This window comes from Scyliorhinus torazame, chromosome 1, assembly GCF_047496885.1.
Source record: "Scyliorhinus torazame isolate Kashiwa2021f chromosome 1, sScyTor2.1, whole genome shotgun sequence".
Lineage (NCBI taxonomy): Eukaryota > Metazoa > Chordata > Chondrichthyes > Carcharhiniformes > Scyliorhinidae > Scyliorhinus > Scyliorhinus torazame.
Window position 1 is genome coordinate 304,387,945 of NC_092707.1, and position 23,232 is coordinate 304,411,176.

Sequence of the window (23,232 nt, forward strand, 5' to 3'; positions counted from 1 at the left end):
TTGCACTGGAAGTCCAGGCCGAGTAGCAAGGCAGCGCAGAGGTTGGGGAGGACGTAGAGCCGGAAGTTGCTGAACTCTACACCCGGGACGGTGACGGTGGCAGTGCAGTACCCCAGATCTCCACGGAGTGGGATCTGGAGGCCAGGGAGATTCGTTGGGTAATGGGGTGTACCACGAGGGAGCAGCACCTTACCGTATCGGGTTGGATGAAGCTCTCCGTGCTCCCGGAGTCGAGAAGGCAAGGTGTCTTGTGGCCATCGACTTTCACTGTCGTTGTCGCGGTTGCGAGGTTGTGTGATTGGGACTGGTCAAGCGTGATGGAGACGAGCTGCGGCTGGTGTTGGTGGGCCCTGGGCTGGTCGGCAGCGGTTGTGGGCGATGAGCGGCCCGATGAGCAGGGGTCCTGAGGCGCCGTCCAAAATGGCGCCGAAGATGGCCGCACCCACTGTGCGCATGTGGCGGGTGGCGTTAAATATGGAAACGGCCACAGGCCGCACGTGTTCTGATGCGAGGAAGATGGCGGTGCCCACGGGCCGCAAGTGGGTTGCGGGGACGAAAATGGCGGCACCCACTGGCGGGGTGCAGGAATAATGGGCCTGGTTACAGCGGCGATCGACCGGGCCTGGCACACTGCAGTGAAGTGTCCCTTCTTCCCGCAGGCCTTGCAGATTGCGCTCCGCGCCGGGCAGCGCTTCTGGGGGTGTTTTGTCTGCCCACAGAAATAGCACTTGGGCACCCCTGGGGTTGGCTGGCTGCCGGGCGGCGCAGGCAGGCTTGGGGCGGTCGCTGGTGGAGTCCACGATGTCCAGGAGCTTGTACATTACGGGAGGTTACCGTTAGTTTCTTGGTCGCCGCGAGGTCGAGCGTACCCCCTTCTAAGAGGCGCTGGCGGATGTACGCCGACCCTATGCCTGTAATGAAAGCGTCCCTGATTAGGAGTTCAGTATGTTCAATGGCCGAAACTGCCTGGCAATCGCAGTTCCTTGCCAGGGCGTGCAGGGCACGCCAGATATCTTCCAATGACTCACCGGGGAGTTGTTGCCGCGTGGACAGGAGGTGCCTGGTGTAGAGTTTGTTGATCGGTTGGGTGTAGTTCTCTTTCAGAAGCGCCATGGGCTCAGCGTAGTTGGGCGCGTCCCGGATAAGGGGAAAAATATCGGAGCTCAATCGTGTGTACAGGATCTGGAGTTTCTGTGCTTCTGAGGGTTGTTCTATCGCTGATCCGATGCAAGCTAGCCAATGTTCGAAGGCCGACGTGGCGTTGTCTGCTTGAGGGTGCAGCTGCAGGCGATCTGGTTTGATGCGCAAGTCCAGCGCTGTAAAATCTCTGCTTAATAAATTGATGCACTATCAATTACAACGAGACGAGAGTAGAGAGTAATCGAGGCTTTATTAAGCAGAGATGTGTTGCCCCCTGCAGCTGCTGCCGAAATGGCTGCAGCTCAGTGATCACACACATTTATACTCCGCCTACTGGGTGGAGCCAGCAGGCAGGGATCTACCCTCGTACCTGTAGTACAGGAGCCTTACAGTATTACTTCTCATATACGTACCAGCCTCCCCGAACAGGCGTCGGAATGTGGCAACTAGGGGCTTTTCACAGTAACTTCATTTGAAGCCCACTTGTGACAATAAGCGATTTTCATTTACATTTTCATTTTCATTCATTTCAAACAGTGGTGACTACCACAAACTGTGAACCTGTTTTGTCCTTTGTTCATCTCGCAAATAAGGGCAGCTGGGTATAACTTGTGATTAAGTAAACAGGTCGAATGTATCAGAGGCTTTATAGGTACAATTTCCAGAACTTGGCCTGAAGATGTTTAGCAGCATTTTTTCATGTTATTTAGCAAATAGTTTCCTGCTTTCTTGTACTTGTGCGTGCACCCAAACCCAAAAACGTAATGGGCTGGATTTTAGATAAAGGTTGGGATCTGGATCGGAGGTGGGCAGACAGGTAGCTTGGCGCTGCTGGCTTCCATGCCAGATCCTTCCACCACTTTGACCCTGGGCTATTTTGAAAGCAGCTAGTTTAGGGATCGGATTGGCTGGCTACCAGCAAACATTGGGTTGCCAATTTAGATTTAATTACGAGGTCTGTTCCCGTGCTAACTGGGATTACCAGTTGGCAATGCAGGCCAGCCCACATTTGTCCAGCCCAATGTGGTGGGCTCAAGATGGGTAGATGTGGCACGATAGATCAAGCGAGAGAGGTCCCCTCACCCAAATGAGAATCAACGGCTGCCCGAACACAGCTGCAGTTACTAATAGCCTCCTGGAGGGGCTGGTCCCTCCAGGACCAGAGCCCAGCAGCTGTGGCATTTAAAAAAATAAAATGACCTTACTTGCCTTTCTCTCACACTGTCTGCATCCTTACATCAGCACTCCCACATGGCTGGTGGGGCTGCTGATCTCTGGGTACCAGACAGCCTCTCGTTGAGTCTCCAGTATCAGGAGTCCACCCACTGCCATCTCTGATTTCATTGCAAGCCCACTCCCTGACCTTTGATTTGGCTGAAGCTTTGGAAAATGTGATGCTCGTGTCTAAAGCATACAGGATCTGGACCTAGCCCTTCCTGACCCCTTATTAAAAATTCAGCCCCATATGCTCAAGGTTTTCAAAAAGATGCAGTATGAGATTTTGCAAGAAGTCTATAGGTCACTAGAACAAATGCAATGGATTTACCACAAGATAAGTCAAATCTGCAGGATGGAACAAGGACAAAGGAGATCTCAAGTCAGAAGCTCGAATCCAAAGATACCCTCAGTTTGGGAATCTGAGATCCAGGGATTCAATAAAGTCTGTGCTATGTTTTTATGTGCAAACTTACAGGGATAAGGCAGTGGAGTGGGACGAGGTAGAATGTTCTTTCAGAGAGCCAGTGCAGACTTGGTGCACTGTAAAGATTCTGTGATTATGCCTAGGGATTCCAAATGAAGGAGGAGATGTAAACCTTGCAGAGTGAGGCATGATTCGAGATCTTTAACCACTGGATAATACGAATATTCAAGTAAAAACTACTGAGTTTACTACGACGATGTATAACAATAGCGTTGGGGAAAGATAAGCAAAACATTCAGGAAGTATCAAGATTCTGGATTCCATTTTCAGACAGTGACCACAAGTAGAAAGAGGAGATGAAAGAAAGAAATCTCATCTGGAATCAACATGGCAGGACATGAGATGTGATGATATATTTTATGCGATTGCCTTTGTAGTTAAAGCAGCTAGTTTTCTGGAAATACATACTATTACAGTTACTTTTTTGTTTGTATTTTACCGCACCATTATAAGAAAGCAAAATGAAAAGTGTTCATTAAAATAGCATTAGTAACAGCACTTGCGAAGTTATAAATCCAAGAGATTTTTTGAGACCTACTGAAGAGTGAAATGTTGTTCAGCAGCTCTTCTGAAAAGCTATATACCAAATTGAATTTTTAAATACATTATACATCAATTTTTAAAACTTTGCAAATCTAAAACTTTTACTAAAGTGGACAATCTGTGCCATTTTGAAAGGAAATCAGATTGTAGTATTTTTAGGCAATATGTTGTTTAAGCCTTTTTAAAGTGCCTCAAATCTACCTTTTAATTAAATAAATATGGCTTACAATTACAGAGTTTAACCAACATAACTAATATTAAAATGAAACAGATTCGCTTCAGACCATAGTGGGGCAATTTACATTTAATTTTACTACTAAAACAAGTTTCAGACCTGGGGCCCATTTCCTGTATTCAGTTCCTTTTTAGACACCACAGTTTCACAGACACCAACTTCCTGATATATGCTTACTGCACAATTACTACCAAAAGGTTCATGCAGCAAAACCTTTGGTACACACACACTCGACAGTTCAAATGCTTCAAATTTAGGAACTGCTGTTGTTCCTCTCTGCTACATAGTTTATTGTGCTGCTCTGATGACTACATCCTGTTTTCAACTGTGCACAGTTTTTAAGTAAAGCAGATTCTTCTTATTAACGTTATACTTTGCAATACATGACAGTATTTAGAACAGTTACCTGTGGTTTGGCAAGGAAACAGATTTTTCTTCACAATATACACGGGGTGGCTTAAAATATCACATGATATGTTCTTTAGTTATACCACTGAAGGAGCAAACGACCAATCGACACACATGTACTGGCCGACGGCCGACCCCCACCCCCCACCCCCGTGGCAGTGCACACGGTGTGGGGGGAGGGGGAATATAAATTTCATTCACACGAATGGACTACCTGCTCATGCTAGAACATTATATACTGACATCAATGGAATGGAAATTGGGTAGGCGATTTACTCCACCAGATTACTGCCTACACGATAAAGATGAAAAATTACTCCAGACTGAAAACCAAGTACAGTTTTAGGGTAAAGTATAGTTATCCGGTGGGCCTTTGTCCTTACTACCCAGTTGTTTAGTTGCCACATTAAAGATACCCAAGGTCTATCATGCGAATTTGATCACAGAACAAAATCACAAATGAGGCCTTCATTGTGCTGGGCTCACCAGCACGTAGACCAAACTCAGCAAGTTAAGATACCATGGTAGGCCATATCTCCCACATGGATAACTACAGAATTCCCAAACACCCAAACAGATTTTCTATGTGCCACTATATTAGGGCAGACATCGGCAAGGTGGTCAGTATAAAAGATAGAAGGACAATCTAAAAAATGAGCCTTACAAATCTATGCATTGCTGACTATGTATTTTGGGTAAACATTACAACTGAATAGCCCAGAAGAAGGCAAGCAATGAAAGTAGGTTCAACATATTTAGAAGACCATCTATGCAAAACACACAACTTTCAATGTGCATAGAGGAAAGTCAAGAAGTGGAGGAGCAGATGCAGAAGCTCCCCCAAGCATAAACAACAACATGATGTGTCAGTTCGGTAGACATCCATGCCAATCCCACATGGGACTCTTCAGTTATGAGAAGGCCCACTGAAGATGACAAAATCACCTATAGCTTGGACAGACTCAAATAACAAAAGAGTCTGGCTGGAAATCTCCAGCCATTGGGATTCTCTTTTCCTGCCGGCAGTGCACCCTCACCCACAGGTTTCCTGGTAGCGTGGAGTGGCTTCAATTGGAAATCCCATTGACAAGCGGCAGGAAGAGAGAATCCAGTCACCAGTGAACAGCACACCACCGAGAAACACACGGCTGGGGGACCGGAGAAGCAATCCGTGGATTTCCCCCCCCCCTCAAACTCACCTGTTCAGAGGTCTTTGAGCTACCCCACATCCCACCTCATATGGGCAGGGAACCCCTGGCCCGATCCCCAGCACGGGTACCTGCACAGTGCCCCTGCCAGGATAAAAGTGTCACATGGCACCCTGGCAGTACTAGATTGGCACCCAGGTGGCTCTGCCAGGATGCCCTGGTGACAGTCAGGGTGCCATAATGCCAGGGTGGCATCAGAAATGTCAGGATGGTACCCTGCCCATGACCAAACACCTGGCAGCCTCCGATCGCCTGGGAGACTGCCCCCCCCCCCAATCCCCAAGTACCATTCCACCTTGTCCCCGTTTGTGGGGGGGGGGTGTCAGTGCTAAATGGCACCTGGCTGGAGTCTCCTCGGCAAAGGTGGTAGATCCCAGGAGCTGGTTAGTTCCGGTGTAGGCATAGTTATGTGAGCAGTTAAACTCCCTTAACAATGCAAATCTAGATCCCGCCCACGAGATAGTGTTAGATTTCTCGGGGCATAATAACGGTAGGGAATCCTGGAAGAGGCCTCTCACGGGATTTGCCTCTAGAAACCTGTCCCGTTCAGATTCCGGCAGGACGTGGACAGTGAATCTCACCCAATGTCACTGAGAAAAGGCTTTTCTTTCTAAAATTTTTACATTTCAATAATTTCTTTATTGGTTTTTTGTTCCGCCATTTCAGAAGCCTGAGGAGGACTGACAAAACTAAGAAATACCTCTCAAATACTCATTTACAATCCCCCAGTTTGAAGCTGCTCCGAGTTTGATGTAGGGTGATTAACTCAACCCAAGCTATAGTGCACATCTCGACTTTCCAATGTGTGCAAACTATATGTTCTAATTTCACCTTTTAGTTCAGCTCAATGCTAATTAAGAAGTAACAAAGATGATGTAACTGGAGTTGTGGGTGGCACCAGGTCTATGAGCCACAATTGAATAAATTAGCCAAGTTTAAATATGCGTAATATTTTGGGCGAGTACCTAGCACACACCCACATTTCTGAGAGTTTATGAACTCTGAAGGAAGCCGTTGCAAAGGTAAAGTAAATAAAAAGATACCAACAAAAAGACATCACCATGCTGGTTTCACTCACATGCTATTAGTAGTGATAGTGGCAGAGTACTGGGGCCACCTCACCCATTTACCTGTAGATGATGTACAACTTGAGGGAAAGGTGCAAAAGCAAGTGTGGGGAGGGGGGGGGGGTGAAGGGCTGTATATTCATATTGGGGAAAAGTGATTTAAATGTTTTTAAGCTTTTGAAAAACAGTTTGAACACTTGTCTGAGCTTCTTCACAAAAAAAACACAAATCTAATTCCTTCAAGTATATCATCTTTAGCCAATTTTGTAAGGAACCATCTTTAGCCAATTTTGTAAGAAACCGTTCAAAAACCACAGAAAGGGATTCAATTATTCTATAATCTTACTTGGTTCCTAACGAAGCAGCTGAATGGAATGTTTTCATGATGTTTGAAGTCAATCTTAGTTTGAATTACATAGGTGCTTGCAGGTGATTTAAACTTGCGTTGCCCATTGGCAGTCATATTCACGTAGCACAGTCATATTCACTTATGGAAAAAGAGTGTGGTTTTCTTTTATTCTGGATATCCAATTTGAAAAACTCTTGCATCCCGTCTCCCCTTGATTGTGCCTAGGGTTAAGTTCACATCATGCTGCCGTAACAACCCGTGCTCGGCAAGTTGTTTAATGGGGCTGAACCCCCAATAACCAGAGCAGATTCCTCAACGTGGCTTAAAATTCAAGGCATTTGTAAATACAAATGGAGTTTCAGCTGCCACAACAGGGCATTGAGCAATGTCAATTAGTTGCAATTAATGTACATTTATCCAAGTCTCAAGGGATTGAAACACTAACAATGATTTGAAATTATGAAAGATCATACCAGTGTAGTTTTTTTATATGTAAAGTGAAATGAAAAACTAAACATGTTAGAGGGCAGAAGAAGAGAGAATTCCTTACCCACAAAGGGATTGAGGCGTCGCTGAATCCGAAGTAGAATAGCCCCCTTTACTTCTTTCTTCTTCACACACTGAATTCCCAAGTTCTGAAAGCTAAAAGAATGTGGAGCAACTTAATACACAACACAACACAAAAAGGAAACCATGTTCATTGCGATATCAAGGAGATAAGCTATTGTTTGAATAAAGTTTAATTGACATATGGTCTGAACTGTGAGCAACAGTAGCAAAGGTTACTCTGTGGCAAACAAATAAATTCTCAATGGAAATCAACTTAAGCTACTTGTTAAGTAGCAGCATGATCTACGTACAAGCAAAACCTTTGTTTCATATCTTTCACTTTTCTTGAAACAGAAATGCTTTTTTCTATATCAAGCACAAAGTACGAGCTGTGGAAAATTGTGCAGGAGTCCTTTGCTTGCCTGATTTGCATAACACTGTATTTCAGCGTTTGGGACTTCCCCACCCTATTTCCCACATGGAAAAACCATGACATCATCACAGCATAATGGATGTGACAATTAGGAAGTATTTATTTCAAAATGCTGGGTTGGAATAACTCAAACTTGTTATTTAGGGAATTAATGCTATAGTGTTAACATTGCATTTGTCTTTATTCGGATCTGCTTTTTGTTACTAAACCAATACAGTTTACTAATCAAAGCATAAACCCCTCGAGAAGAATTGTCTCAAATCACAGAGAGCAGACAGGTGACACTTTACCTTATGACAAAATGATCTCTAAATACTTTGCACCTGTATTATTAGCCCTAAAAATATTATAACGAACAACATTTAGAGATGGGATATTTGCATCATTCACATTAAAACAAACAGTTTCTAGTATAATAATTGAGCTGTTTAGCTTTCACCATTATAGACTCCAGGAATTATAAGTGTATCTTCGATATTTAAGTTGCGTTAGTGGTGGTCTCAATGGATTTTTTTCACATTTCAAACAAGTTGTCTAATATTAAATCAGATTTGTTGAATTTCTCTGAAAATTTGTAGCAATCTTAAACTTCATAATTTGCAGGTGACATTTAACTTGCCGATATTGTGAACTGTGAGGAAAAAAGTGATAAGACTTCAAGAGGACATAGAAAGGCTAGTAGAGTGCGTGGACACATGGAAGTTGAAAGTAAATTCAGCAAAAGTGTGAAGTGTTACATTTTGATGGGAACAATGAGGAGAGGCAATAAAAGTTGGAGGGTACATTCCAAAAGGGCTGCAAGAACAGGAAAACACAGGCGCGCACGTGCCATTCAAGTTGGCAGGCAGGCTGAGAAGATGGTTAAAAGCCATAGTGGATCCTGGGCTTTATTAAAAAGAGGCATAGGGCACAAAACCATGGAAATGGCGATGAACCTCTACAAAACACTGGTTTCTGCCTCAACTGGAATATTGTGTCCAATTCTGGACGCTTCCGGAAGGGTGTGAAGGCAGTCGACAGAAAAGATTTACAAGAATGGTTCCAGGGATGAGGGACTGTAGTTGCTTGGGCAAATTGGAGAAGCTGGGACTGATCTCTTGCGAGATGGTTGAGAAAAGATTTGATGGAAGCGTTCAAAGCCACAGGGTGTTGAGACAAAGTAGATCAAGAGAAATTATTCCCTTGGCAGAAGGATTGAGAACCAGAGGATATGCATTTAAGGTGATTGGCAAAAGGACCAAAGGCAACATGAGGAAAAACGTGTTTTTTCCCCAACAAGTAGTGTAGGATCTGGAATACCATACAAACAAGGAGCAGGAGTAGGCCATTCAGCCCCTCGAGTCTGCTTTGTCATTTAATAATGGCTGATCTGACAGTGACCTCAAATCTGCTTCCCGCCTACCCCCAATAGTCTATCACTCCCTTGCTTACCAAGGTTCTATCCACCTCTGCCTTGAAAACTTTCAAAGACTATATTTCCACACTGATTCAGGAAGAGAGCTCAAAATACTCACGACCCTGAGAGAAAGAATTACGCCTCATCACCATTTTAAATAGAAAACCCCTTATTTTTAAACAATGGCCCCTAGTTCTAGATTCTTCCACAAGAGGAAACATCCTCTCCACACCCACCCTGTCAAAGCCCCACAGGATCTTAAATGTTTAAATCAAGCTGTTTCTTACTCTTCTAAACTCCAGTGGATACAAGCCTAGCCTGTCCAACCTTTCCTCATAAGACAACCAACCCATTCCTGGTAAACCTTCTCGGAACTGCTTCAAATGAATTTACATCCTTCTTTAAATAAGATAACCAATACAGTACACAATACTCCAAATATGGTCCCACTAGTGCCCTGTACAACTGAAGCATAATGTCCCTGCCATTGTATTCAGTTCCCCTCGCAAAAATTATAATATTCCATTAGCTTTCCTAATTATCTGTTGTACCTGTATACTAGCCTTTTGTGATTCATGCTCTAGGATACCTAGATCCCTCTGCACCTCAAAGCTCTGCAATTTCCCACCATTTAGATAATAAGCTTTTTTAAATTCATTCTGCCTAAATGGAAAACTTCACATTTTCCCACATTATTATATTCTATTTGCCAGATCTTTGTCCACTCTCAAACTATCGCTACCTTGTTGTAACCTCCCTATGTCCTCTTCACAACATAATTTCCTACCTATCTTTGTATCATCAGCAAATTTGGCAACCATCCCTTTAACCAAGTCGTTTACATAAATTGTAAACATTGAGGTCCCTGATCCGATCCTTGTGACACACCACTTGTTGCATCTGGCCAATCTGAAAAAGATCCATTTAGGTCTACCCTCTCCTTCTTGGTAGCCAGCCTATCTTCTATCCATGCCAACGTGTTACGTCGTATACCATGAGCTTTTATTTTCTGCAATAACCTTTGATGTGGCACTTATCAAATACCTTCTGTAAATCTAAGTACAGTACATCCACTGGTTCCCCTTTATCCACAGCAGATGTTACTTCCTCAAAGAACTCTAATAAGTTGGTCAAACATGATTTCCCTCTCACAAAACCACGTTGGCTCTGCCTGATTACCTTGAGCTTATCCAAATGCCCTGCTATAAAATTTATTTAATGATAGCTTCTAGCATTTTCCCTCCGACAGATGTTAGATTAACTGGCCTGTAGTTTCCCGCTTTCTGTCTCCCTCCCTTTTTTTTTAAATTTAGAGTACCCAATTCATTTTTTCGAATTAAGGGGCAATTTAGCGTGGTCAATCCACCTAACCTGCACATCTTTGGGCTGTGGGGGTGAAACCCAGGCAAACACGGGGAGAATGTGCAAACTCCACACGGCCAGTGTCCCAGAGCAGGATTCAAACCTGGGACCTCTGCGCCGTGAGGCAGCAGTGCTAACCACTGCACTACCGTGCTGCCCCTCTCCCTCCATTTTTGAATAATGGAGCCACATTTGCTATCTTCCAATCAATGGGACCTGCCCCGAATCTAGGGAGTTTTGAAAAATTAAATGCAATGCATCAACTATCTCACTAGACACTTTCCATGCTTGCCCTTTGGTAGAGCTACTAATTAATCTCACTCCCCTACTCTTTCCTCACAGTATTGTGATTATTTTCCCTTTAAGTATTCATCCAATCTTCTCTTGAAAAGCTACTGAATCTGCTTCCACCACCCTTTCAGTCACTGCTTTAAAGATGCAACATCTCGCTATGTAAAAAAAATAATTCCTCATATCCCTGGTTCTTTTCCCAACCACCTTAAGTATGTAACCTCTGGTTATCGACCTTTCTGCCATTGGAAACACTTCATCCTTATTTACTCAAAATTGTTCATGATTTTTAATACCTCTACCCAATCTCCAAATCTCTTGGCTAGTTTCTTCAGTCTTTCCAGATAACTGAAGTCCTGCATCCCGAGTACCATTCAAGTAAATCTTGTCTGAAATTTTCACTAAAGCTTTGACACCCTTCCTGTTGTGTGCTGCTCAGATTTGGACACTATTCTACATGGAGCACAGCCAACGATTTATAAAGGTTTAGCATAAATACCTTGCTTTTGTGTTCTATTCCTCTGTCTATAAAATAAAAGGATCTGATATGCAAGTGTAATTTCTCAACTTGTCTTGCGCCTTCAGGGATTTGCACCCTCAGGTCTCTCTGTTCCTGCGTGTGTGTAAACATTGTATTACTCATTGCCCTTTCTTATCCTTCCTACCAAATACATCATTTCACACATCTCCACATTCAGGTTCAATTTGCCATGTGCCTTCCCATTTTACCAGTATCTATGTTCTCTTGAAGTCTGTTACTATCTTGCTCATTGTTAACTATATTTCTAGTTTCATATTATCTACAGACTTTGAAATTATGCACTGTACACCCAAGACTCAAAAAGAGCAGCGGTCCTAATACCAACCCCTGGGAAACAGCCCTCCATATTTGCCCAGAGTCTGAAAAATACATTTTCACCACTACTCTGCTTACTGCACTTAGTCAATTTTGCATCTACACTACAATTGTTTTGTTTTTTTATTTCATGGGTTTTAATTTGACCAACACAATATTTCACACTTTTGTCAAACACCTTTCGAAAGTCCATGGGCGTCATTCTCCGACCCCCCGCCGGGTCGGAGAATGGCCGTTGGCCGCCGTGAATCCCGCCCCCGCCGAAGTCTCCGCTCCCGGAGATTGGGCGGGGGCGGGAATCCGGCCGCGCCGGTTGGCGGGACCCCCCGCTGGATTCTCCGGCCCGGATGGGCCGAAGTCCCGCCCAGAAATTGCCTGTCCCGCCGGCGTAAATCAAACCTGGTATTTACCGGCGGGACCAGGCGGCGTGGGCGGGCTCCGGGGTCCTGGGGGGGGGGGGGGGGGCACGGGGCGATCTGACCCCGGGGGGTGCCCCCAAGGTGGCCTGGCCCGCGATCGGGGCCCACCGATCCGCGGGCGGGCCTGTGCCGTGGGGGCACTCTCTCTTCCGCCTCCGCTATGGCCTCCACCATGGCGGAGGCGGAAGAGACTCTCCCCACTGCGCATGCGCGGGAAACTGACAGCGGCCCGCTGACGCTCCCGCGCATGCGCCGGGAAATTGACAGCGGCCGCTGACGCTCCCGCGCATGCGCCGCATTTCCGCGCCAGCTGGCGGGGAAACAAACGCCATTTCCGCCAGCTGGCGGGGCGGAAATCCCTCCGGCGTCGGCCAAGCCCCTCAATGTTGGGGCTCGGCCCCCAAAGATGCGGAGCATTCCGCACCTTTGGGCCGGCGCTATGCCAGTCTGATTGGCGCCGTCTTTGGCGCCAGTCGGCGGACATCCCGCTGTTGGGGGAGAATTTCGCCCCATATATGCACCAACCACACTATACTCGCCAACTCTCTCATAGAATCACAGAATTTAACAGTGCAGGAGGAGGTCGTTCGGCCCATTGAGTCTGCACCGACCCTCGGAAAGAGCACCCTATTAAGCCCACGCCTCCACCCTGTCCCCGTAACCTAGTAACCCCATCTAACCTTTTGGACACAAAGGGCAATTTAGTATGCCCAATCCACCTAACCTGCACATCTTTGGACTGTGGGAGGAAACCGGAGCGCCCAGAGGAAACCCATCCAGACATGGGGAGAAAGTGCAAACTCCACACAATCACCCGAAGCCGGAATTGAACCCGGGACCCTGGAGCTGTGAGGCAGCAGTGATAACCACTGTGCCACCGTGCCGTTCCATTACTTCAAAAAACTCATCGTCAAAACCCTTGATTTATTAGCACATGTTTCCAAATGCCTGACCTGGGTTATTGCCTCTAAAGGTTTAGGGCTGACTGGTATATTTATCCCCCCACCCATTTTTAAACAGGGATGTAACATTTGCAATCTTCCAGTTGTTTGGCACCATTTCCACTCTCAAGGAGGATTGGAATGTTGTGGCCACGCCCTCTGTAATTTCCACTAGTTACTTCCCTCAGTAATCCAAGATGTATTCCATCTGAACAGTGTGCCACTTTACTTTGTGAACTGCCAACCCCACTCCTCTATGTATTTTTAGCCTATCGTATATCACCGGTGATTCCTCCTATATGGACAGCCACATCTTCTTCTCTAGTGAAGGCAGATGCAATACATCAGCCATGTTTCCCTGTTTCCTTGTTGTCCCTAATTAGTCCCACATTTCCTTTGGCTTCTCTCTTCGTTACTCTGCATGAAAATTAACTATTTTAACTATGAGAATCCATCAATATTGTTGGATTTTTTTGATTGCATGCAGTAAATAAACACAGTAAAGGTTACAAAACCCGCTACTCAGTTCTTTCTTCATGTTTTTGTGACTTTTCAGATAGGAACATCATAAACTATTAGGTTTCCTCCCCTTATATATTTTTTAATGGTACTAAACACACACATTATACGATTTAGAATCAAATGCCATCAGTAATAGGAATCTGAAAAATTTATGACAGTACAGTTGAAGAAAATTCATTGGTGCGTGACATTATAATGTTCTCTTTACTTAAGAGGTCAGATTTTTAAAATGCCTCAGCCAACTGTATGAAATACATATTTGCACCAATACAGGAGCTGTTTATCTGTTGTTTGGAGCACATTCAAGTATTCTTCCACAATTTTGTGAAGCAGCGTTAGAACAAATATAGTGAGAAAGATTTACAGGACGAATTTAAGTTTGAATTTAACGCATTCTGCATTGGAATAGTCATGAGAAATCATTGTAATTCAAGTTAGTAATAGAAAACCAAAACTATTCCATTTGTAACTACACTTTTGAGATATGAATGAGAAATTAAAACTTACATTAAAGAAATCCATCACTGGATTAATTGTTATCAAGGTGAAGCTCTGAATCATTTCAGAAACAATTTATAAAACAGCAATGATTACAGTTATAAAAATTCCCCTCCTCTGCACATCAATCATTCACATTACTGTTCCTTCAAAACAACACAACAGTCACACTGTAAACAAGCCCAGCTGTCAAGTAATATTCTAAATGGAAAACATTTTACATAAAGAAATGAGGGCTAAAGCTCCATCGTGGTATTTATCATTCATTTTTAACGTACTTGCATCAGATTTATGTGTGTGCTCTTTTATGGTCATAACTAAAATAGCACACAGGTTTATTAACCAATGGGCAAAACAATGACACCAAGACTACATAGTAATTTGGGGAGCCAGACAATGCAACAAGGGAAATCCATAAAAACAGAACATACTGAAAACATACAGCAGATCAGACAGCACTGGAATGAAAAAATTTAAGTTCAGAGTAGATCATTCAGAATTTCCTGGTGAAGGGACCCACACAAAATATCAGGCACGAAAGACCGGCTGCGTCCCACTGGAATCGGAGCAGGACACGGGCAATAGAACTTACTTAACCATGCTGATGCTGGATCTAACCAACTCCCGGCATCAATTGGCCTCCCCGGGGAGACCCCAGCTGAACGTCGTTTAGTACTGGTCCATGCGGAATGGCCCCTGGGGAGTCTTCCAGGCCATTGGAGGCCGCTGGGAGTCAGGGACAGGGCAGGGTGGCACTCTGGCTCGCCTCCTGGCACCCAGGCACCTTGACACTACCACTCTGGCCCTGCCATGGTGCTTGGGTGGCACTGCCAGGAGCACAGCCAGGGTGCCAATGTCAGGGCCTGAGGGCGGTCATGCCCATGAAAGGGTGGGGGGATGAAGGGTAAGGGGTTAAAGCGCGGTTAAGAAAGGGTCTCCAGAAGGTTGGGAGGGAGGGAGGGTGAAGGGTGAGGGTTCTGGAAAGGTGGGGACCTGAAAGGGGCTGTGGGAAGGCCTGAAAAGTGGGGACCCTCAGCAACCCCGTAGCAGGGTGTCCTCACTTGAGGGGTGTGGGGTAATGCCCATGTGTGTAGGGGTGACATTGCCCATGGGTGAGGGGTGTGGGGGACCTCAAGCTCACTTACGAGATTGGGGCACTCTTTCCAAATGGCCGCCTGGCCAGTGAGTTCAGCTCCCCCAGTGATGGAAAAAATTCTAAGTGGGCTAACCCAGAGAGGAACTTCCAGGGCCCGAATAGGTGAGTAAGTATGGTTAGATATGGTGGGGAACACGCAGCCAAAATACACTCGTAAACTAAGGGATCAAAACAGATAGTGGCAATCCAAAAGATTCTGCAAACAGGCACACCCTTATATTGACAGAAGAATAGGAGAGGGTAGAATACAAGAAAAAGGAAAGTATAGGCTTTACAAAATATATTTTAACTTAGCTATTTTTGTTATCCATTTGTTTGTTTGGCCCGTCATTTTGTTATACATTTTTGTTATGCATAAGTTAAAAAAGCAGACAATGAGCAGAGACAACTAAGGCACAGTATCCGGATAGTAGACATATGACTGGAGAATTCCAGCCTTTCCCGCTGGGAACGCACCCCGCCAGTGAGTTTTGCAGCGTCGTGGAGTACTTTCGATGGGAAATCACACTGACAAGCGGCGGGAAGATAGAATCCCGCTGCCAGCAAACAGCGCTCCGTCGAGAAACACACAGCTGGGGGACTGGAGAATCCCGCCCATGATGCCTTCATTCTAACGACAGTTTGTTACATCTGCATTTTAGCCACCTGGACAAACCAGACAGTAACCACTGCACAACAAGGGCTGTCCATTGACCAGTTGACTCATGACTCCACTGGTTTAAAACAGTGGGCTAAACAGCTGGCTTGGAATGCAGAGCAAGGCCAGCAGCACGGTTCAATTCCCGTACTGGCCTCCCCGAACAGGCGCCGGAATGTGGCGACTAGGGGCTTTTCACAGTAACTTCATTGAAGCCTACTTGTGACAATAAGCATTATTATTAACCCATGCACCTGCAGGCAGTATACATAGGATGAAAGCCATGCTGCCACATGGAACTTCACTAAGCAGACAACTAGCATGCTGAAAGATACTGAAAGAGTTCAGATTAGTCTGGGGGAGTTTTGCAGTACTTGGCAGAGGACTATGCATCAAGATCGGTGGTGGTCTGCTACATGCTACAGAACCTCACCAATATTTTTTTTAAAATAAATTTAGAGTACCCAATTCATTTTTTTGAATTAAGGGGCAATTTAGCATGGCCAATCCACCTAGCTTGCACATTTTTGGATTGTAGGGACGAAACCCACGCAAACATGGGGAGAATGTGCAAACTCCACACGGACAGTGACCCAGAGCCGGGATCGAACCTGGGACCTCGGCGCCGTGAGGCCGCAGTGCTAACCCACTGCGCCACCGTGCTGTCCTCAGAACCTCACCAACATGATAGCAAAGCACCAGCTATGTGACAACCAGCTGTAAGAGAAGGAAGAGGCAACCAGTCTGGATATGCCGTCCATGATTGAGTCATCCGACTGCAGCACCAATGAACACAACCCCAATCCCAATTCACAAACAGCCCCACACCCCACCCGTATTAATGACCATCAGGTTTATATATCCGCAATGCTAAAGTAAAAGGCATTGAAAATCAAACTTTCCAAACAAACTTTAAAAACCAAACTAGGCCATATTGTATACAAGCATATGCAGATAGAATTGTGTAAATGTGGCATTCTGCGAGTGTGTTCAGGAGAATTTTTTACAACAGTATATTTCCAGTTCAACAAAAAAGACATTTGTAGGCCTGGTTCTTGGGAATGGGCTGGGCCAAGTGAACCAAGTGTCAGTAGGGGAACATTTACGGGACAGTGATCATTGTATCATAAGGCTTAGGTTGGCTATGGAGAAGGACAAGGGGAAATCCGGTGTAAAAGCCTTTTCGTGCAGCAAGTAGTTAGGATCTGGAATGTGCTGCCTGAGACTGTGGCCACCTTCTGTGCTGTAACCATTCTACAATTTTAAAATTACCCTTATGCGTTCCCTTCGTGCCTGTCATCTGGATGTGTTTGCCTACCCTAGAGAGCTCCTATACAGTGCTCCTTCTATGGCTGCAGCATGGCTTGAAGAAGGCAGTTGACTTTCAGTGGGGAAGACTACAAATGGTCTTTCAGGACAATCTCAAGCCAATCTGGCCCAGCTTCAGAGTGTAGCATCTCTGCATGGGTGGCAAGAGTCTGAGCTGCCTGGCTAAGCATTGGGAGAGTAGCAGTGGTGCCAGGAATACTGCTGTCATCCTGAGAAAGGACAGCAGGCTTGTGCTCCATAAACCCACTGACACTCCCATAGGGTGGTGTCTCAAATTCGAGCAATATGTTGGAGAACAGATTGCTGGGATGTTTTGACACCTTGCAAGCCCCTTTGAACACTGGTAACTGCAGCTCTCATGGCAGCAGGCTGAGACTTTATGGTAGCAAACTAAGCTTGCATGACTTCAGTTTGAACTTCCACTGCAGCACTCAGACACTGACTGGTTTCTGTTGTAAGGGAAGCGGCGATATCAGCCATCACAGGTTACATCATTAATCAATCAGAGTATCGTGGAGTTGGCTACCACTTCCACACTTGAAAGGATAGTCTCCACGCTCTGCACAAAGCCCTATGCCAAGTTGATGCTGACTCCTCTGTGCTCCTTGACATTTGTATGCAGGAGTAGAACTGCCAATGTACCATGCATTTCAGCAGGCATAGCCATTAGCCTTCTTCTGTAAGCCATCCTATTGAAATCCCCAGCTGAATCCTCACCAATGGGTCTCATGCGCAACCTCACCCTCAAGCACGCTGGCACCTACATGCTATACAGTCCCTACACTGGCCACATTCCAGTCATACCCTGTGTCTCACCACCTCCAATTCTTGCCTCTTAAGCTACCTTCCAAAATACACCGTGTCAGTATCTGAGCTGGTGACTGCAAGTGTGAGAGTGAATGACAACATTTCTTCTTCCTCACGGTCTTCCTGCTTTTCCACCTCTTGCTCTTCCATCACTGCCTGTCCAGGTGCCAGTTCTTGGGTAACTAAAAAGAAAAAGAAACAAGGTTAAGGTTTTAATGAGGGGAATGTGGACAAGCAAAAGATGTATGCTTGGACCATCTGTTGCTTATGAATAGAAGAGGTTGTGTAATGAGGTAAAGTGGGATGTGAGAGAGAGGATTTGGTATGGGAATACCGTCATGTTCGATGGCTTCAGCCCTGCCACTTGCCAAGACTTTTGGTCATGGCTGTTCGAATGATAAGAGTACTGGCTCCTCCATGGGTGAGGACATGCAGCTGGGTCTGTCCTCTGTCAATTAGCTGTCGCCCGGTTATTTTCCACCTTGTCCTGCAAGAGAAAGGGAAGTGCATCACGGAGCAAGCTGTGAGATGTGGGCGTGGGGCTTGCAGCAGCGCTAAGTGTGTGAGGTGACACTGTGAACGTTACTTAGGTATGAGTCATAATTTATAGAGATTGTTGCTGATGGGGGTGTATTGAGAAGTGTGTGAAGCTACTGCTGCAGTTGGTTATATGGCATTTGATCATACTCACTGACCTGACCTTGTCCACGGTCACTGAAATTCTTGTGGCACTGCAGCCAGGTCCTCAGGGCTGAACTCCTGACATTAATCACCACCTATCTAGACTGACTACCTTCTCAAAATTTATCTGGAACATCACTTGCACCCTGTGGATACATCTAATCTGCTCTCTGCCTCCTGCACCAAGGTCTCCAGTAATAAAATCTAGAAGCCCGTTGCATGCCATACAGTGCCATACTTACGTACTGCCACGGTCAAACTCACTTTCGCAATGACTTCCATCACCTGCTCCAGCCAAAATTCAGCCTCCCTTTAAGAGGTGATGGTTAGCTTTAAGTGGTTCAGGCTAAGTTAATATCATGCTAGCTTTTCATGGCTTTGCTCTGGCATGCAGCCACTCAACAGTGAGCTTAGCACATTAGAGGCTAAATAAAGTTTCCATGTTGACTGCATTGAAAGCAATGAGGGTTGCTAATCACACATTGTGATTACCTTTCCTGTTTTCAGAAGTTATCAAATGTTCTGGCCAAAGAGTTTCTACTCTGGCCTAATAAATCACCCTGGGCTTTATCTTTGTGGTTTCTTCAATGCACTGTCTCCCAGGCTTGGCTGATTTCTCTGCATTTTAAACAGCCAAAACTGAACAGCGTGTAGTCAGATCAGAGGATTCTAGAGTGACATCCTGTGACTTGCCATCTACCAATTTAGCAATGTGGCTCAACAAAGCTTTTGCTTTATTGATTGTTGTTCCACACGGACTAGACTTGTTTACTGCCAATTTTAGCACCTAGGTATTTTTCAATTTCACCCTTTGCTAATTATAGGTTTTTATGCTTTCAGTATTTATTTTACTTACAAAATACACACAATCCCCTCCCACAATGCCTGTGTTTGGATGTAGTATGATACCATACAATTATGGGCCTTTAAGTATGCTTGCTGAGTGAACTTTGGAAATAAATTAAGGAATTAGTGATGTTTAACTAACTTTGGCTTTATTTATCAGAAACTTCTGAAGATTGGAAAAATATCTATCAGTATTATTGGTTTAAAAAGGGAAGTACACATCCAGAAACTATGCTGGTAAGGAAACTCAAAACAATTTAAAAGAGAAGCACTTGGAGACATAACTTGTCAAAACAAGTTAGCATTGATTCAGGAAAGGAAGGTGATGCTAAATAAACCTATTGGAATCTGTTTGAAGATATACTGGTGTGATGGACAAACATAGGGGCTAGTTTAACACAGTGGGCTGAACAGCTGGCTTGTAATGCAGAACAAGGCCAGCAGCGCGGGTTCAATTCCCGTATCGGCCTCCCCGAACAGGTGCTGGAATGTGGCCACTAGGAGCTTTTCACAGTAACTTCATTGAAGCCTACTTGTGACAATAAGCGATTATTATTATGACAGGATTTTATATCAGCAATTGATTGGTTGAAGCAAAGTCACAGAATGAAAGTTCATATTTATTAAATTATCACAAGATTAAAATTAGTTTCAAACTGGCCATTTTTAGATTCTGTACAAACGTTATGCCTCATTTGAAATACCAAAACCAATACATTTCCCCAATGCTAATTGCAAGATAATTTCAATCCTCTCAGGTACAAGTATGTCAGGGAATTGGATTTTTGAATACAAATTTGCATCATTCATTCAACAAAGCTTTTCCTTAACGACAGCAGGGCATGTAAGGTGAAAGAACTCACTTGCTAAGTATGTAAATGTTGAATATTTAATTTGACTGATGAAGCCCTTTTCTTTCACGGGCCAAACATAATTTGCAGTTTCATGAAGGAAAAAATTCTGCAGTGCTCTCTAAATTAGCATTATCCCATCTGAACTCAGCAGAGATGAAAATTGGTATTGATAGATCTTACTCGGTCGGACTAGCACTTTTTGAAAAGTCTCAAATGTTCACAGGCGTGAGCACAAAAAAAAGAGCAAGCTTCCTCGAAGCTCGCCGCGGCAGACTCTTTTCTGGCTGTCAGCATCACAGTGGTTTTAAAATAGGCATTCCCTCCAGCCTTGGTCCTTCATCAGAACATCGGACAACAGGTCAGAAAACACCATTGAGGTCCATTGGTCAAAGATAAGGCAATGGCTTTCATTTTACCCGCTATCGGATAAAATGGTCTTCCCATTAAAAATCGAGGCCAACTTTCAGTAAATTCTGTCATCAATAATGTCCAACTAAACAATATAGAAAAATTGATTGATTGATATTTATTGTCACATGTACCGAAGTACAGAGAAAAGTATTTTTCTGCAGCCAAGGGAACGTACACAGTACGTACATAGTAGACAAATGAATAATCAACAGAGTACATTGACAGTAGACAACACATGGATTTGACTGGCTTTTGAGTGCTTACAACCACCCCATGATCTTATTGAATAGCAGATCAGCCATGATCTTATTGAATGATGGTGGAGCAGGCCGAGTGGCCTACACCTGCTCCTAATTTGTATGTTCATGTGTTCCACCAGAGGCCAAGCAGACTAACTTCTCCTCAGTCATGGTCAATGTTATTCAGGAACTAGCTACTTGGAGATACACAAGTCTAGCCCAGGATGACTAACATGTTGAACGCTCTATGGGAAAATACCCTACCCTTCATTTGCCGCTGTCCCTGATGACCCAGCTGATCTTGGAAACTTCACTCCTGGGGAATGAAAACACACCATCTCATATTGAAAGCTTTCTTTGCTTCTGACCGAGAAGGTAGTAGTGCAAACTACATTATGGGTTTGCACATATAACCTTGGCTAAAACTTCAAACTGCATTGAGGGGCTTCTGCATTGAAAGTGCCATTTTGTTTTAAAGAGATCTTAAACTAAGGTATTGTCTGCCTGTTGAAGTGAACAAAAATGTCAAATGAAAGTGACAAGGCCAGTTGTTTATTCCATACAAGAGAGTGGGGAAGCACAGAGTGATCGGAGTGCTTCACGAACCGTAAGCCAGGAATGCAAATGGAAATTTCCTGCTAATCATTTCTCAAGCTGTAATTTAGATCAACAGTTAGAATCCAATTTAGAATATTAACACTGCAAGCTAGTCGAGATACCTAGTTAATAGAAATTGCTTGGCAGTGGCAGTTAACTGTCCATCAACTGAATTTGGTTGTCTTAATAAATGTTAGTTATTGTAGTAGGAAGCTGATTTAGCAGCTGTAACTTAAGCATGCTTCCTATGTAAACTCTTGAGATAGGGGGCGAAATTCTCCGGTATCAGCGCGATGTCCGCCGACTGTCGCCCAAAACGGCGCAAATCAGTCGGGCATCGCGCCGCCCCAAAGGTGCGGAAGGCTCTGCATCTTTGGGGGCCGAGCCCCAACCTTAAGGGGCTAAGCCCGCGCCGGACGAATTTCCGCCCCGCCAGCTGGGGGAAAAAGGCCTTTGGTGCCCCGCCAGCTGGCGCGGAAATGACATCTCCGGGCGGCGCATGCGCGGGAGCGTTAGCGGCCGCTGACGGCATTCCCGCGCATGCGCAGTGGAGGGAGTCTCTTCTTTCTCCGCCATGGTGGAGACCGTGGTGAAGGCGGAAGGAAAAGAGTGCCCCCACGGCATAGGCCCGCCCGGGAATCGGTGGGCCCCGATCGCGGGCCAGGCCACCGTGGGGGCACCCCCCGGGGCCAGATCGCCCCGCGCCCCCACCCCAGGACCCCGGAGCCCACCCGCGTCGCCTTGTCCCGCCGGTAAGGTAGGTGGTTTAATCTACGCCGGCGGGACAGGCATTTTAGCAGCGGGACTTCAGCCCATCCGGGCTGGAGAATCGCAGGGGGGGGGGGGGCGCGCCAACCGGCGCGGCGCGATTTCCGCCCCCGCCGAATATCCGGTGCCGGAGAATTCGGCAACCGGCGGGGGTGGGATTCACGCCAGCCCCCGGCGATTCTCCAACCCGGTGGGGGGGTCGGAGAATCTCGCCCAAGTTCAGTGTTTGCTACTGCACAATAATGGTCTGGGAGCAGAGTGCTTAATGAAGTCAGAAATTTAGTGCAGAGAGGGAGAGGAGGTGCTGCTTTTTATTATTTTTGTTTTACTTCCAGCGGCTGGTGAGAGTTCTTCATTTGCCTCCAAGCTAGGAGTTTGTAACATAAAAAATTTACCAAATTAGCAACTGGTTAACTAATTAACTGGTTAACCAACCAACCAAACAAATAAGGTTAGACAGATATGGCAGAACAATGGTGTGTCATGACTGCAACAAGAAGAATTTTTGGAATGTTTTGTAGCCCCGGCAACCATACCTACAGTAAGAGTTTGCAGCTTGAACAACTTTGGCTCAGAGTTGCTGAACTGGATTCCGAGCTGCAGACACTACAGGGTATTAGGAGGGAGGAGAGTTGCCTGGTTACTTTCTTCTGTGAGACATCCGCACTGCCTAGGTTAAGTCCCACTTGGAGTTGGTCAATGGTCAGGAGGGTGTGAGTACTGCAGATCTGGGGTACTGCATGCAGTGATGGGGGAGCTTTAACCAATTTACTACCATATCCACATATGTACCATGTGGATAAGAACAAGGACTGCATTGCGGATGAGCAAACTGACCATGGAACAATGGTGCAGGATGCCATTTGAATAGGAGGATAAAAAGGAATGTGGTATTGCTAGGAGACAGTGATAGATACTGTTCTCTGCTGCTGCGTGACCAGGGATTCCAAGGGCTGCGTTGTATGTCTGGTGCCAGGGTGAAGGGCAT

The 23,232-nt window shown here is 45.3% G+C and overlaps 1 protein-coding gene across 1 annotated transcript in view; it reads right to left on the reverse strand.

Annotated features, from left to right (window-relative positions):
* rel (v-rel avian reticuloendotheliosis viral oncogene homolog) overlaps positions 1–23,232 on the reverse strand; it is a 107,247-nt gene that overhangs the window by 53,050 nt on the left and 30,965 nt on the right. The window contains exon 5 of the mRNA XM_072507804.1: positions 7,203–7,294. Coding sequence (XP_072363905.1) covers positions 7,203–7,294 — 92 coding nt within the window. The remainder of the gene's footprint in view (positions 1–7,202; positions 7,295–23,232) is intronic.